Below are 17327 nucleotides of genomic sequence, written 5' to 3'. Positions count from 1 at the left end.
TGAGGGTATATTACTGTTATTTTTGCAAATAAGGTTTTGTAATCATCGATAGTGTACAATGAGAAAGCAAAAAACACAAAACAGAAAAAAAGACACCTTTATTTCTAAATACAATATTGTCACCATACTTTGTGCTAGGAACATAATATAAATGTTGTAATAACCAGGATGGATGAGAAAATACAATTTGTGGGTTTAACTTATAGTTAGCGCTGTTTATTGTAAAGCTATAATGGATGTAAATGGAGAAATAGTATTTTCTCCCCCTTATTTTCCCTTTAAAGTGCATAGAAAATAAGGTAATTACTAAAAAAAAAATATTATTCACTAAAAGTCTAAGTTGTCCTGAAAAAAACAGTACATAGATCGTTTAGGTGTGATAAGCAGTAATAAAGTTATTGGTGAATGAATGGGAGCAGCGCTGATATGTGATAATTGCTCTCGTCCTGAAGTGTTTATAGCTTATACTGTACATTTTACAAAGCCACATCAACCCAACATGCAGACAGCCTGTGTACATGTAATTAAGGTGCCAGGAAATTCGGACGCAGGGCAAAGCCGAAAAACGGCTCATGCTGCTCCTGCAGAAGTCCCGGTGGCACTAAATAATATTCTCCTCCAGGCCACCATGGACTCTGGGGTAAGATGTAATTCGTCTTCCAGCTCTTGCTGGCGGTTGAATTACGCTGTTTTTATCGTAATTTGGGTGCCGTCTTTTGATGGTGCACAGATTACTGTCTGAGCGCCGCTATACCCGTAATTCATATCACAGCCTATGGCGGCGCATGGTGCTCCCAAATTTCCAGCACGTTTTTTTGCCGAAACTCAGTTTCAGACTATCTGATCCTCATCAGTGCATGGCAGGTATTGATACGGCTCTATGGGATAGGGCTTAGACCAGTACTACTGTTTTGTTCATGGTATTACATTTGATACTGTAATTATTAAGTGTAGCAATTCTGTATTGTGTACCAGTGACTATATTTGGTGTGCACCATTGTCTGTATTATTATGTACCCCATGTTTGTTTCTTACTCTGTACAGCACCACGGAATATGTTGACACTTTATAAATCAATAATAATAATATCAACCTAGAAAAAAGGCAGTTAATTTCTGACGCACTTTGGGGGCAAACAGATAACTGCATGGCTCCCAACTGTCCTTTTCCCTATGCTTCTACATGGGTATAAGCCCCGCCCACTCTACCCCATGTGTGATCACATGTAAGCATCAGGAAAGGAAAATTACCGAGAGGTAAGTAACAATTTTCCGTTTTTTCAGAGGGACAGTCCCTCTATGACAGGGGTGTCAAACTCAAATACAGCATGGGCCAAAATTGTACACTGGGACCTAGTCGTGGGCCAACCTCAATGTCTACTGGCCAACTTCCTCCCTTATAAAGTTCCCTGGTGTCTAATGGCCCCCCCCTCCGAACCCTATACAGTTCCCTGGTGTCTAGTGGTCATCCTTCCCCTATACAGTTCCCTGGTGTCTAATGGCCCTCCTCCCTCCCCTACAATTCCCTAGTGTTTAGTGCTTTCCCTCTACCTCCCCCATATGGCTTCCCTGGTGTTATAGGGCTTCACCTCCAATATAGCTTCTCTGGTGGTCTAGAGTGGGCCAAACATAATGCAAAGTGGGGAAACCACTTGAGGGCCAAATTTAATGTCTCTGAGGGCCAGATCTGGCCCGCGGGCCGGAGTTTGACATGTATACTCTAGAGTCTATGGAAACCCAATCCCTCTTCCCTCTTTCTTCCTCATTCGTCCCTCTTTCAGGACTGATGTACAGATCTGTGTAAACATATGTATTTTTCTACTGACAAATGTGTTTAACAGACTCTGTTATTTCTATAATTTAAATTGATATTCTGTATTTCTTATTTTAAACGTTAAAATGAAGGCAAACTGATGATGATAGAGAGGACCAGTGGTCTGAATTTTAACACTTCGCCTTTAGCTTCTGAATTCTTTCTAGTATCAGTGACTAGAGGTGTGGTGGGGGCGTGATCAGGGGTGTGGCAGGGGTGTGTCTTATAGTGTCCCTCTTTCTTATCTCAAAAAGTTGAGAGGTATGTCACTGTATAGTTATGGCTGTACGTATCGGTGTGCAATGCATTAGGGCTGCAATGATATTCCTCCCTTGCTGGCTGTTACTGTAATCAGACTCTCCTAAAGCAGAGTCCTTTGGTAATGAGATTTTGGTTGTTTTTATTAGACGGTTATACTCCAAGAAGTCGAGGATATGGAGCCATTCCCAAAGAGGACAATGACAATGACAAAGGCAGTACTTACCTGGATGAGCGGATCCCTGTTCCTATCACACATACAGTAAGTATATGGCCAGCTTCTATCAGTAGCCTATCACCAAATAACAATACAGCCAATCTCTCAACAACCTCCAGGTCACTCAGTACAAGTAGGCAGAAGCCCTTTCCTTGTCCTTCTACCATGTTTAGAAAGCCCCAGTCCAGCCAATCTAACCTAAGGGCAGAGTCGTAGCTAGAAATCATTGGGCCCCATAGGCAAATTTTTTTGTTGCTGCCATTCTGGTACAATGCGACCCAAGCATAACACAGCGTTCTCTGGCGGGTACCAAGGTAATGTAGGGCTCTCTATCAAAGTCAATGGGAACTTAAAAAAAACATAAAAATCAGCCAGATACTCACCTAAGGAGAGGGGAGGCTCTGGGTCCTATAGAGTCTATAGGACCCAGAGCCTCTCTCCTTAGGTAAGTATTTAGCTGATTATTTTATTTTGTTCTCATTGACTTTAATTCTGCAACGATTTCCAAAAGTCAGCAGCAATAACTCACCCACTCGCTGTAAGGCCTCTTGCACACTGCAAGCGTTTCCGATTCAGATTCCGCTTTTTAATCTGTTTTTACATCCGATTCAGATTCCGATTTGCAGTGTGCAGGGAGCAAACTGCAAATCGGAATCGGAATCGGATGTAAAAACTGATTAAAAAGCGGAATCTGAATCGGAATCGCTGGCAGTGTGCAAGAGGCCTAAATCATGAGGTCTGAAACTCCGCCCCCTCCATAGGCAAAACTGCCAGTGCATTTTTTTCTGAAGTCTTCCAAAAATGTGGCCACTCCCACCTGTGTCATCATGGCCCACTCCTAGCGACTGCTGTGACTTAATAGGTGCAAATGGGGGAGGTCACAACTTCAGAAGACTTTGAAGTTTGAAATGGCCATGACAGTCTTGTTGATGGAGGGGGCGGAGTTTCAACCTCTAAACGTTTACAGGCGCATGGGTGAGTGAGTGATTGCCGCTGACACCCGCCGATCCTTGCAGCTCGGATACAGAGTTTTCTCACTTACACATTTATCAGAGACAAACAAATTAAATTAAAATTGGGCCTTAGGCAAAATAGACGCTTTGGCCCACCTATCTTGGCCACCATGCTTTTTAGTTAACATTTGGTGGGGGTTTGGGTCATCTAGGCCCATGTACACTCACAATGCCCTAGGCACTCGCCTAAGTTGCCTTGTGGTTGATCTGGATCTGCTAACTATAATCTTGTTCCTCTTTACAGAAGAGCAGAATAGCTCTTAAAGAACAACTGCAGTGAGAGGGAAACGGAGGCTGCCATATTTATTTCCTTTTAAGCAATACTAGTTGCCTGGCTGACCTGCTGATCTTCTGCCTCTAATACGTTTAGCCATAGCCCCTGAACAAGCATGCAGCAGATCAGGTGTTTCTGAGATTATTGTCAGCTCTTACAAGATTATCTGCATGCTTGTTCCTGATGTTATTCAGACACTACTGCAGCCAAATAGATCAGCAGGGCTGCCGGGCAACTGGTATTGTTTAAAAGGAAATAACTGGCAGCCTCCATATTCTTCTCACTACAGTTGTCCTTTAATCACTCTGGTAGAACCACGGGAAGTCAGTTTGGAAGAGTTATTTCAGTTATATTTATAGCTAGCGGAGGTCATGACATGCTGTGGGAAATGAATACTTCCTCTTCAGTGAAGTTTCGCTGACACCTCAGATAGCAGCTGTGCGAGGTACAAAGCTGTGCTTAAGGCAGAAAGCAAATCTCGCAGGAGGTGTTTATATAAAGCGAATAGGTTTATATCAGGATACAGAGCGTCTCAGCGCAGCTTTCCTGATATCTGGTGGTGATATCTGTGGTGTCAGGGGCGTAACAATAGGCCTTGCAAGGGATGCATCCGCAGGGGGGCCCAGAAGCCACAGGGGGCCCTGTGGGGGGGGGAGAAGTTTCTTTTCCCTGTCCAGAGAGACTGACAAGGGCAAGGAGAGAAAAAAACTTTCTGTTCTCTGCACAATTGTTCTAATGACTGCATCTGCTCAGCCACTGATAAGGAATCATACAAAGTTTGGAGACAAAGATTTGTAGACAGTCGCTATTCAGTATGCAGCAGGCTCTTGTGTACAGCCCCCAGCCCCCAAGCCCGCTACCCCTCCCCAAGTGCTGTGTCCTCGCGGGAGGAGGCCCCATCCAAAATTTTGCAGGGGGGCCCAGTGATTTCTAGTTACACTCCTGTGTGGTGTAGTTTAGTGTTGAAAGAAATAGGCCAGTTTCCCTTTGCAGATGATTATGTGACACTGTAGGTGATCACAAACGTTTCAGTCTTTTTAATCGTTCCAATTTTTCGGTTAATTAAAAGTTCTGAGGAAGTTGTTCGAGGTACCACACACTTGTGTTCTAGATTGCCGCAATTTAGTGGAAAAAAAAGATCGCACATGGTGAAAAAGTTGGTTGGATTGAAAAACCTTTGGCTCAATAATCAACTTTTGATCTTTTTTTTTTTTTTTTATATGAATACCTTATTAATATGGATTTTTAAAATTTAAAGAGAATCTGTAACAAAAAAACTCACCCCTCTTCGGGATACTTACCTTGGGATGGGGAAGCCTCTGGATCCTGATGAGGCTCCCCCTTTCCTCCTAAGCCTCAGGAATCCATTGCTGGCTCCGCCCAAAATACAGTGACAAGGATGTCGGCTGTGATGCAAGCAGGACCGGATTTAGGCACTATAGGCAGGTGCCTACAGGCGTCTGCTGCTAGAAAGGAGGCTTACTATACTCCCCTCCCCGAGTGCCTCCTTCCCTATGCAGAGTCCTGAGCAGAGTGTAAATGAGAGGTTACTCGCCTTACTTTGCATTCCACTGATGAGATCTCCCTTTAGTCGGGGGCACCTCTAGCTACTTAATACTGAGGTTGCTCTAGCTACCTAATATTTGGAGGCACCTCTAGCTACTTAATATTGTGGGTACTTCTGGCTAACTAATACTAAGAGACACCTGTAACTACCTATGTCGGGCAAGAGAAGTAAGGGAGAAGTGACAGCTGGGACAGGCAGCACACTTGCAGTGCGGTTCAGTGGGTGTTTGTAGGTTTATGGAGAGCGAAGTCTAAGGTGCCAGGACATCTGTGCCTATAGGCTCCTGTGAGGTAAGTCCAGGCCTGGGCACAAGCGCAGCAGCGCCTGCAATATTCAACTACCATGATCCTGCGCAGCTACTTTCTGATTGTGCTCAGGGGAAATAGTCGAACCCGATCTAATCCGCTCTCCTGCACAGGCGCAAGTCACATTCATAGTAGAGCGGACCTGATCATAGTCGGCTATTTCTGCCTGGACCCGATCGAAAAGCCACTACTGCGCCTGTGCAGGATCGCGGTAGGTAAATATTGAACTCACCGGTGTTCGGGGGCTGCCAGCGCTGGATCTCGGAGGGTGATTAGGTCGAGGGAAGCCTCATTTGATATGCTTATCACCATCTTTTCATGTGATGTAAAATTGACGTCGACTCAACTTACAATGATTGGCCTTTCACAAACCATCTCCACTATGAACAAACTCTGAGATCAGGGGGTGAGTGCGGAATTCATGCCCTCTCCTGATTGGCTGCCAATGATCATTTCTGAAATTTGTACGGCACATTTCTTCACAGCTGAGGAATCCACCACCAGCAAAGTCACATTTTCACTTTGCACTGATTAAAAGATAATCCCAGATTACTTATTAGAAAATTAATTCACCGATCTATATAAAACGTTTCCAAATACTGGCATAGCTTTAAAGCTGAGGATTAAATCTATAAACCCCCCTCCCCCTCCTCCTCTTGGAAGGGGGGTATCCTGATGGCCTTGTGTGACCCTGGCATTTTCCTGAGGTTGCATTGTCATCATATGACCGCAGAAGTCTGGAACAGAGACTAACTGTGCTGCAAAGTCATGTTAAAGGACCACTGTCATGAAAAATAGTAACACTTAGAATACATGTAAACACATACAAATAAGAAGAATGCTTCTACCGGAGTAAAATACTGTATTATACTCGCGTATAAAAAGCCTATTTTTTCAGCATAGAAATGTGCTGAAAAGTTACCCCTTAGGCTTATATGCGAGTCAGTGGAGCAGAATAGATGGTGGAGCAGATTTTGTTACTGGCAGAGGAGTGTAAGGATCGTGCACTAGTGATCCTGCTCTTGCCAGCTGTCTCCCTGCTGTGTCCGTGCCCCCCATCCCCTGCAACATGGTGTGCAGAGGGCGCTGCTCAAGACTACCTGTGTATGTGGTGTTCTCAGTATTTAATTTATTCTTTCCAAAAACACTCCCTGGAAAGGATCTATACAAAGATACAGGCCAGCATCCCTACCTGTTTGCACACTATTCTGACAGTATGACTTAGTTCACCAAGTGCTTTTGAAAATAAGGAAAATACTGAAAATCCCCCATGAAGTGATGGGCGAGTCCAAAATCTGTCAGTTCTGTCAGATTTCTACTACTTCTACTGTAAGTGATCGCAACATAGGAGAAAATTAATTCATGGCAAAGTTTACTCTGAGAGAATGTACTTTTTCTTTATGTCTTTTCATGTATTTTACATTGTAAAATGTTTCATGATAGAGGAAAGTAGGAGGAGGCATGGCAGCAGGGCTGGTTATAGACTTTTTGCTGCTTGTACCAAACTTGTGAGAATACCCCTCCACCCCCATTTGGAATGATTGCACAGTGCCCAACCATTTATTCTGCCTCATTTTATGTGCTCGGTCTGCAAGGGAGTATATGCAACAATTTCAGACATGACATGCTGCAGCTCAACAAAATAACACACTGGCTGTCTGGCTGCATGTCTGTGGCAAAGAAACTGCTCACCCTCAGCTAGTCGGCCGTCCTCCATTCCTCCTCAGTCAGGACAGCAGTGCCACCTTCTCCCTTCTGCTGTGCAAGTCAAATGAAACACTGCTGCTCTCCTGCCTCCCCCCTCCTCACTCACTCTCAGACTCCTCACACAGCACAACCAGCTGCTTTTCCCCAATGATGCTCTCCTGCCTCCCCCCTCCTCACTCACTGTCAGACTCCTCACACAGCACAACAAGCTGCTTTTCCCCAATGCTGCTCTCCTGCCTCCCCCCTCCTCACTCACTGTCAGACTCCTCACACAGCACAACAAGCTGCTTTTCCCAAATGATGCTCTCCTGCCTCCCCCCCTCCTCACTCACTGTCAGACTCCTCACACACCACAACAAGCTGCTTTTCCCCAATGATACTCTCCTGCCTCCCCCCTCCTCACTCACTGTCAGACTCCTCACACATCACAACAAGCTGCTTTTCCCCAATGATGCTCTCCTGCCTCCCCCCTCCTCACTCACTGTCAGACTCCTCACACAGCACAGCAAGCTGCTTTTCCCCAATGCTGCTCCCCTGCCTCCCCCCTCCTCACTCACTGTCAGACTCCTCACACAGCACAACCAGCTGCTTTTCCCCAATGATGCTCTCCTGTCTCCCCCCTCCTCACTCACTGTCAGACTCCTCACACAGCACAACAAGCTGCTTTTCCCAAATGATGCTCTCCTGCCTCCCCCCCTCCTCACTCACTGTCAGACTCCTCACACACCACAACAAGCTGCTGTTCCCCAAAGCTGCTCTCCTGCCTCCCCCCTCCTCACTCACTGTCAGACTCCTCACACACCACAACAAGCTGCTTTTCCAAAATGCTGCTCTCCTGCCTCTCCCCTTCTCACTCTCTGTCAGACTCCTCACACAGCACAACAAGCGGCTTTTACCCAATGATGCTCTCCTGCCTCCCCCCTCCTCACTCACTGTCAGACTTATCACACAGCACAACCAGCTGCTTTTCCCCAATGATGACCTCTTCACCTCGCTCTCCTCTTGCTTCTTCTCCTACTCTGACTGCATGTTATTAGTGTAAACACAGTACAAACATGCTGCCCCTGTAATCTTTGCCTCCTGATGCAAGTATTTCACCTTGCTTCATGAGAGAACCGGCTATGCGTGGCAGCACAAGGACCTTGGGCTATCAGATTGGCAGATTATACATTTCCAGTTGATGCCACTCCCCACACACACAGACATCTGTAGATGCCCTGATTATGGCAGCATAATTGGGCAGCACGGTGGCGTAGTGGTTAGCACTCTCGCCTTGCAGCTCTGTGTCCCAGGTTCAAATCCCAGCCAGGGCACCATCTGCAAGGAGTTTGTATGTTCTCCCCGTGTCTGTGTGGGATTCCTCCGGGTACTCCGGTTTCCTCCCACATCCCAAAAATATACAGATAAGTTAATTGGCTCTCCCCTAAATTGGCCCTAGCCTACAGTAATTACACTACATAATACATACATAGACATATGATAATAGTAGGGATTAGATTGTGAGCTCCTTTGAGGGACAGTTAGTGACAATACAATATACTGTACAGCGCTGCGTAAGATGTTGGCGCTATATAAATACTAAATAATAATAATCTATCCCATGTACTGTATATCATGCTTACATTTTATTTGCAACTAATGAATTTCTCTTATTTTCACTACAGCCGGGTTTCAGCTTCCGCAAGCTCTGGGCTTTCACAGGACCCGGCTTCCTGATGAGTATCGCCTATCTGGATCCTGGGAATATAGAATCGGATCTGCAGTGCGGGGCCATCGCTGGATTCAAGGTAAAGACAACAGACCCTCCTGGGGAGATCTAATCATTGTATTTATACCTGGGCAGCACGTTACACACACAGCTCTGCCAGCCATCTGTACTTTTATCGCCCCCTAGGCCAACTTTCTTGTTGATTCCCCTCCGTGTGCAGCGCCCCCCCATGGCATGTGCAGACATCTAATGTACTTTCCATACCCAGGACCTCTCTTCCATGAGCAGCAGCAACCCTTTTCCATGTGTTCTTCTTTTCAATTGATATCCTTGTCTTCCCTGTTCAGCCACTCCCCTTCTATGTACAGCCGTCCCCTTCAGGAGCAAACCCAGGATTTTCAAAGGGGAGATTCCTGAAAGGTCTCCCTCAGCCATGCACAATACAGCCAGGGCCGGCCCTAGACTTTTTGCCGCCTGAGACAAACTTGGAAAAAATCGCTGCCACCCCCTCAAGCCATGGGTGTGGGGGGCCGCCGAACTGGAGCAGGTAGCGGGCAGGAAGGGGGTATTGGGCACGGTGGCGGGGAGGGGGTCAGACCCCCCTCCCTCGCCTGGGTCCCCTTATCTGCGCTCCCCCTCCAGCTTTTAGTCGCTACTAGTAAGAGTCAGCGGGCGGGGATGACTCACCTGGAACGCGGAAGAGGTGAGTCATCCCCGCCCGCTACCTCTTACCAGTACCGACTAAAAGCTAGAGGTGGAGCGCAGATAGGGGGACCCAGGTGAGGGAGGGGGGGGTCCGACCCCCCTCCCCGCCGCTATGCCCAATACCCATTTCCTGCCCGCCACCCCCTCCAGGTCGGCGGCCCCCCCACATCTGCGGATGGACACCGGTCCGCCAGAAGTGCCGCCTGAGGCATTTGTTTCACCCCGCCTCATGGGCGGACCAGCCCTGAATAAAGCATAATAATATGGCAGGACATCATGCTGGGTACACATAATGCAATTTTCCATCCGACTGACAGGATCTGACAATTATTTACTAAATGTCCAATCTGCTCCCGATCGACAACGGGATAGATCAGGAGCAGTTTGGATATAGATAGAGGACAGCCAACATTGGTAATGAAGGAGAAAGTGAGGGCAAAGGACTGTGCTCATACCTGACTCTAAGTTCCCCAAAGCTGCTCCATGCTCTGTACACACGCTGCTGCTCCATGCTCTGTACACACACTGCTGCTCCATGCTCTGTACACACGCTGCTGCTCCATGCTCTGTACACACGCTGCTGCTTCATGCTCTGTACACATGCTGCTGTTAAGTGCTCTGTACACACATTGCTGCTCCATGCTCTGTACACACACTGCTGCTCCAAGCTCTTTACACACACTGCTGCTCCATGCTCTGTACACATGCTGCTGCTCCATGCTCTGTACACACGCTGCTGCTCTATGCTCTGTACACACGCTGCTGCTCCATGCTCTGTACACTCACTGCTGCTCCATGCTCTGTACACTCACTACTGCTCCATGCTCTGTACACATGCTGCTGCTCCATGCTCTGTACACACACTGCTGCTACATGCTCTGTACAAACACTGCGGCTCCATGCTCTGTACACACGCTGCTGCTCCATGCTCTGTACACACACTGCTGCTCCATGCTCTGTACACACACTGCTGCTCCATGCTTTGTACACACACTGCTGCTCCATGCTCTGTGCACACACACTGCTTCTCAATGCTCTGTACACATGCTGCTGTTCCATGCACTGTACACATGCTGCTGCTCCATGCTCTGTACACACACTGTTGCTCCATGCTCTGTACACAAACTGCTACATACTCTGTACACACGCTGCTGCTCCATTTTCTGTAAACACGCTGCTGCTCCATGCTCTGTACACACGCTGCTGTTTCATGCTCTGTAAACACACGCTGCTGCTCAATTGCTCAATGCTCTGTACACACACTGCTGCTCCATGCTCTGTACACACACTGCTGCTCCATGCTCTGTACACACCCTACTGCTCCATGCTCTGTACACACCCTGTGGCTCCATGCTCTGTACACACACTGCTGCTCCATGCTCTGTACACACCCTGCTGCTCCATGCGCTGTGCACACCCTGCTGCTCCATGCGCTGTGCACACCCTGCTGCTCCATGCGCTGTACACATGCTTCTGCTCCATGCGCTGTACACATGCTTCTGCTCCATGATCTGTACACACACTGCTGCTCCATGCTCTGTACACACGCTGCTGCTCCATGCTCTGTACACACGCTGCTGCTCCATGCTCTGTACACACGCTGCTGCTCCATGCTCTGTACACACACTGCTGCTCCATGCTCTGTACACACGCTGCTGCTCCATCCAAAGTCAACTGTAGCAGTGAAAGAAAGGGGCAGTGTTGTGAGCTGTGTATTCTGGTGCCTCAACTTGTGCCTGTCCCCAGACACTGCACCGGCCCTGGTCTGAGGGGGGATTCTGGGCAGCTGTAATCCTCCCCTCCCTTTGTCTATGCCTTTGTGCTGCAAGTGCCCAAGGCCCAGGCCTGTGGAGCCTTTCCAGAAATCCGGCCCTGCCAGGCATACATCCTGCAGCATGGAAAGTCGTCTCTTGTGACCATCCCAGCCGTCCCCTAAAACTGCTGGAGGACTTTCTCCACACTTATGTTCCTTGTCTGTGTCTTGGTACCGCTCTTTTTTTCTGTGGGAATTCTGAAGAGGTGCAACCTTTAGGCTGAGTTTGTTCAAATTCATGAACTTTTGAAATGGATGCATCAAATTAATTTGTTTGATCCGTTTCCAAACTGTATAAACTTACTTAAAATTATGTTGGCGACTTCTGATAAAACAATTCTGTATTATATAAAATATCTATTTGAAAACTAAAAATGTCTTCAAAGCAGATTGCTGCAAAGGAAAATAAACACATAAATAAGTGTGAATTGGAGAATGCGGTTATTCATTGCAGCGGAGTCATTCTTTAGCTTGTTAGTGTAGTTTGTAACCTAACCACTGTGTCTCCTGTTAAAGGATACCCGAGGTGACGTGTGACATGATGAGATAGACATGTGTATGTACAGTGCCTAGCACACAAATAACTATGCTGTGTTCCTTTTTTTCTTTCTCTGCCTGAAAGGGTTAAAGGGGAACGGAAGTAAGAGGCATACGGAGGCTGCCATATTTATTTCCTTTAAACAATACCATTTGCCCGGCAGCCCTGATGGTCTATTTGGCTGTAGTAGTGTCTGCATAACACCAGAAACAAGCATGTGGCTAATCTTGTCAGATGTGACAATATCAGAAACACCTGATCTGCTGCATGCTTGTTCAGGGTCTATGGCTAAAATGATTAGAGGCAGAGGATCAGCAAGGCTGCCCGGCAACTGGTATTGTCTATTAGGAAATATATATGGCAGCCTCCGTATCTTCTCGCTTCAGTTATCCTTTAAACATCAGGTATGCAAGTGGCAGCTCCTGTCTGAGTCAGGACTGCAAACACTAGCCGAGAAAAGTACCAGGGAAAAATATACCACACACTGGGTCCGTAAGGACAAGCCCTATAAGTACATAGGCATACAAGCATGTCACTTGTTGAATATAAATTCTAAAATAGATGAACATGGAATCACATAGTTATGTGTTTTCCTCAGATGGGGTAACTGATAAAGCTATACAATGAAAGCTACTCTATATGGAGGTCTTTGCTTATCCCCCACACTCCTGGCGTCGCCTCTCAGAGTATGGTGTAGCTATTCCATACAAATTACACAATCAGGCCCCACTGACACTGAAAGAATGCACTCCAAAGAAACTCCTATCGTAAATGTAGGGGACTAATAGCCCAGATATGGAGTTCTCAGTAGGTAGCAGTGCATGCATTCAGCTAGACAGAGGAGGTATATACAAGGTGGATCGTGCTCTATAGTACAAGTGCTGTAATATGAATCTCTGACATGTTTCACCTCACGGCTTTTTCAAAAAGATGCTGTACATATTTACAGTAAAAACATATATACAAGTGCGCCCCCCACCAGCAGTATAACCCCCAGCAAAAGCCCCTGTCAGAGCTGAAGTGGCCGCGTTCGACACAAGGTTAAGTACTGTGGGGGAATTAGAAACACGCCCATCAGGGCGTTGATGTACGGATTACGTATACCTGTTCCGGGGCAGGTGCAGGGTCTGGTGCATACCTGTCTCTGTCTAGCGTGTGTGCCGGTTTCTGTATAGATAAACGGCTGCGAGGCAGGTAGCGCGAGACCGGCATCGATAGTAGTGACGTCACTTCCGAAGACGTCACTTCCGGATTTCACATGCGGCTGCTTCCTAGTGTCGAGCGTTGGTATGGTAACCATACGCTCGTTGTCCTGTGCAGATAGGCGGATTGGTTATACTAGTTGGCATGGTAACGGCAGCCATATTAAATGTGTATTTACAACCTAGTATATGCAAATCACATATATATGCCTATGCACAGCGTATCTACGTGGGTATTAATAAAAACCATTGCAGGAGAGCAACCATGCCCGATATGCACAGGATATAGAAGGACAGGCTATAAATGCATGATGGCATATAAAGATCTTCGCCACCTCTCTGGGTCAGTGCAGAAAACATCTATGAGCCACGACAAGATGGCAAAGTGTGTCCAACCTAGGGGATCATGAGGACACACACAAAGGGGTGCATGGGGAGAGTGGATGTCAGAGGGGCATTACAAAATGGGGGGGGGGTTAGGGATTCCCCCACATGGAGTCACTATTCCCGGTCCTCCCATATGGAGGCTTGGGCACTACCTGGATTATGTGCACTAAAGCTCTTTAAGGAAAGGTGGCATATATGATAGTATATATATCAGTGCATGATGTCTAACAGGGACTGTACCCATAACCGCCTCCCAGGGGGTACTCATCGTGGTGCCGGATATGGAGAGCCATACCTATATTGGTAACTATCCCCCTCTAAATGTCTCCCTAATCACATGTTCATAAAAAACAGGCTAAATTGAAATCCTCATTAAGGCCATGAGGTGCAACTGTATCTAGACGAAAAATCCATTGTGACTCAACTTGTGTTAATTTTTTGTCAAGGTTGCCTCCTCTAGTATGTCTCCTCCATTGTTGTATACCCCAAAACGATATATCAAACCTGGACTGTGGGTGTACCTGGTTCATATGCCTCGCTATAGGGGTGTCATTCTTATGCTTAATATCTCCAATATGTTCAAGCACTCGCTCTTTCAGAGCTCGTGTTGTCTTACCCACATACCAAAGATTACACTTGCATCTCGCTCCATACACAACAGATTTCGTATTGCATGTAATGAATGAAAGAATCTTATAAGACCGCCCATTTTGTGGGCATATGAACTGTTTAGTTGTTGGCATATATTTACAGGCTTTACACTTCCCACAGTGAAAAGAGCCATTAGGTTTGGATGGTAGCCAGGTTGAAGTTTGAGGTGGGCTATTGGAGAAAGTACTGTGGACAAGGAGGTCCCTTAAATTGGCTGATCTCCTATATGTCACCAGAGGGTTGGGGGGCAGGAATTTGGACAAGTCCTTGTCTTTCTGTAATATTGGCCAGTAGTGTTTAAAGATCTCAAAAACTGCATGTGATTGTAGTGTATAAGTGCCAATCAAACGAGGGACCGATCGATTTGAGTTGACTGAATCAGTGGATTTGTTCATACTGGTGACACCTCCTCTGTCTAGCTGAATGCATGCACTGCTACCTACTGAGAACTCCATATCTGGGCTATTAGTCCCCTACATTTACGATAGGAGTTTCTTTGGAGTGCATTCTTTCAGTGTCAGTGGGGCCTGATTGTGTAATTTGTATGGAATAGCTACACCATACTCTGAGAGGCGACGCCAGGAGTGTGGGGGATAAGCAAAGACCTCCATATAGAGTAGCTTTCATTGTATAGCTTTATCAGTTACCCCATCTGAGGAAAACACATAACTATGTGATTCCATGTTCATCTATTTTAGAATTTATATTCAACAAGTGACATGCTTGTATGCCTATGTACTTATAGGGCTTGTCCTTACGGACCCAGTGTGAGTCAGGACTGGATCAGACTACAGTGTCACCATCACTGATAAGAAATTACAACTATAAAACACTTTCCTAGCAGAAAATGGCATGAGAGCGGGAAAAAGATAAAAAGGGTCAATATTCATTGAAATATGGCAGAGATGAAATCTATGAACTGTGTCATTGAGCACAAACAAGAAAACAGTAAAAACTTAAAAAGTAGATTTAAATATAAATTTAAATGTATAATTTAAATATAAAATAAAACTGGGGTATATCTTAAAAAGGCATTTTTAGGAGAAGGAGGATAGATACAATTGTTTGATTCATTTGTTTTTCATCTCGGGTGTCCTTTAAAGTCAATGAGAATCAGTAAAAAAAAATAAAATAAATAGCCAAATATTTACTAAACGGGGCACTATGGTGAAAAATTGTAAAATTGAATATAAATATAAACATACACAAATAAGAAGTACATTTTTTCCAGAGTAAAATGAGCCATAAATTACTTTTCTCCTATGTTGCTGTCACTTACAGTGAGTAGTAGAAATCTGACAGAACCGACAGGTTTTGGACTAGCCCATCTCCTCATGGGGGATTCTCAGGGTTTTCTTTATTTTCAAAAGCATTTAGTGAGTGGCAGTTGCTCCGTCCAACTGCTAAAAAACTGTGCAGGGAGCAGGGAAGCGGGCTAGCATCATTGTTTAAATCCTTTTTCGGGAATATCTTTATATAGAATAAAAGTCTTGCTGAGATTACCGCGAGTGATTGCGGCTGAACGGAGGCACTTGGGAGGACAGCGTGGGATGCATCAGTGCTCATGGGGCTGGCGCTACACTTGGGCACGCTGGGGCACTGCCCCCCTATACAGGAATCAACCCACTGGTGCCCACTCCCCCCCCCCCCCCCCCCCCACCCTAAGTGCCCCCTGCTCAGTAACATTCAGCTGTTTCTTTCCAGCAGCATCAAGTGAATAAGATAGGGTCTGTAAATAACTCTCCACGTCAGCCTGAGTCTATGTAGGCAATAAGTAAACCAAAGTTCTTATCTATTTGCCATTGATACTTCATAGTCCTTGCAAGATTGTAATTAATGTATCTGGATGAAACTTATGTTTGCAAAAATATCTCTCTCCCGCCTATGTTCTAACATTGTGAGTCAACAGGAACAGAGTCTGAAGAAGGCTTACAAGCTGAAAGCTTTCTGTTTCTCTTTTAAATGAGTAAATAAACTAGAGCTTGTGTTTTACAAACAGGACGTTTTGAATCAAGAAAATAATCCTGATTCAAAACTTCCTGTCTTGAGACACTAGTTGGGGACTGGAATGATTTGTCTGTGATCTGTCCACATAGGAGCAGCTTGCTAGCAAGTAAGGATTAAATTATGCCAGCAAACTAGCCAAGTACATCTTTAATTAACTTTTCTTCAATACTAGCACCATCATTTGGACAATCTGCTCTGCTCAAGGGCCTCTGAGTTCTGTTTATAATGTTTACATTTGGTTAGGCAGAAATATCTAAAGCTTGCAATATAAACACTGATTTTGATCACCCAAATGGGCCCCACCAGCCAGCCATTGTACCCCCTTTGTACTTCCGCCTCAAAAAATTTGGAGCTGGAGCCTCCACTGGCTAGAGGAAGCCCCTGGTTAGTATCAAATGTTTTTATTCCGACATCTCAGGTTTCCTTTAATGCATTGCATCGAGTTGCATTGAGTTACGTCGCGTATGTCGCCTTGCGTCCTGTTTCAAATGGGATGCGGCGCTACACAACATATTGAGTGTAAATAGGGCTGGTTGTAACATGGAGCGACGCATATATTGTCTATTGTGAATGCACCATACCTGTCCTATCGCGTGTTGTGTTTTGCAGCTCCTGTGGGTGTTGCTGGGCGCCACAATCCTCGGACTGCTGTGCCAGCGGCTGGCGGTGAGGCTGGGGGTGGTGACGGGTAAAGATCTTGGAGAAATCTGTCGGGCATATTACCCCAAGGTAAGTCCATGACTGATAGATAAGGAATATTATAAACTTGAGAATACCATATATACTCACACATAAACCGACTCGTGTATAAGCTGAGGTACCAACTTTTCCCTCAGAAACCTGGAAAAAGTGATTGACTCGCGTATAAGCCCCCTACCCAGTATATCCACAGTAGCCAGATGTTCCCCAGTACAAGTCAGCCCCCTCCACAATAGCCAGATGTGCCCCAAGGATGATACAGCTATGTCTGAAGATCCTAATAGATGACATCATAGATATGAGACACAGCGATTCCCACACAGGAAGAATCCCCGATCATTTCACCGTTGACACGTTGCTTGCACGCTCTGCTCCACAAGCCAGGGGACACAGGTGGTCTTGAGTGGAGCACTCTACACACCATGTTGCAGGGGATGGGGGGAACGGACACAGCAGGGAGACAG

The 17327-nt window shown here is 46.0% G+C and overlaps 1 protein-coding gene across 4 annotated transcripts in view; it reads left to right on the top strand.

Annotated features, from left to right (window-relative positions):
• The window catches only part of SLC11A1 (solute carrier family 11 member 1), a 97154-nt gene that overhangs the window by 45916 nt on the left and 33911 nt on the right, over positions 1-17327 (top strand). For all 4 annotated transcript variants that reach the window (XM_068246065.1, XM_068246064.1, XM_068246069.1 and 1 more), the window contains exons 2-4: positions 2220-2332; positions 8818-8940; positions 16774-16893. In XM_068246065.1, the coding sequence (XP_068102166.1) occupies positions 2220-2332; positions 8818-8940; positions 16774-16893 (356 nt within the window). The remainder of the gene's footprint in view (positions 1-2219; positions 2333-8817; positions 8941-16773; positions 16894-17327) is intronic.

This window comes from Hyperolius riggenbachi, chromosome 7, assembly GCF_040937935.1.
Source record: "Hyperolius riggenbachi isolate aHypRig1 chromosome 7, aHypRig1.pri, whole genome shotgun sequence".
In the NCBI taxonomy this organism is placed as follows: domain Eukaryota; kingdom Metazoa; phylum Chordata; class Amphibia; order Anura; family Hyperoliidae; genus Hyperolius; species Hyperolius riggenbachi.
This window is presented reverse-complemented; position numbering and strand designations above follow the sequence as displayed.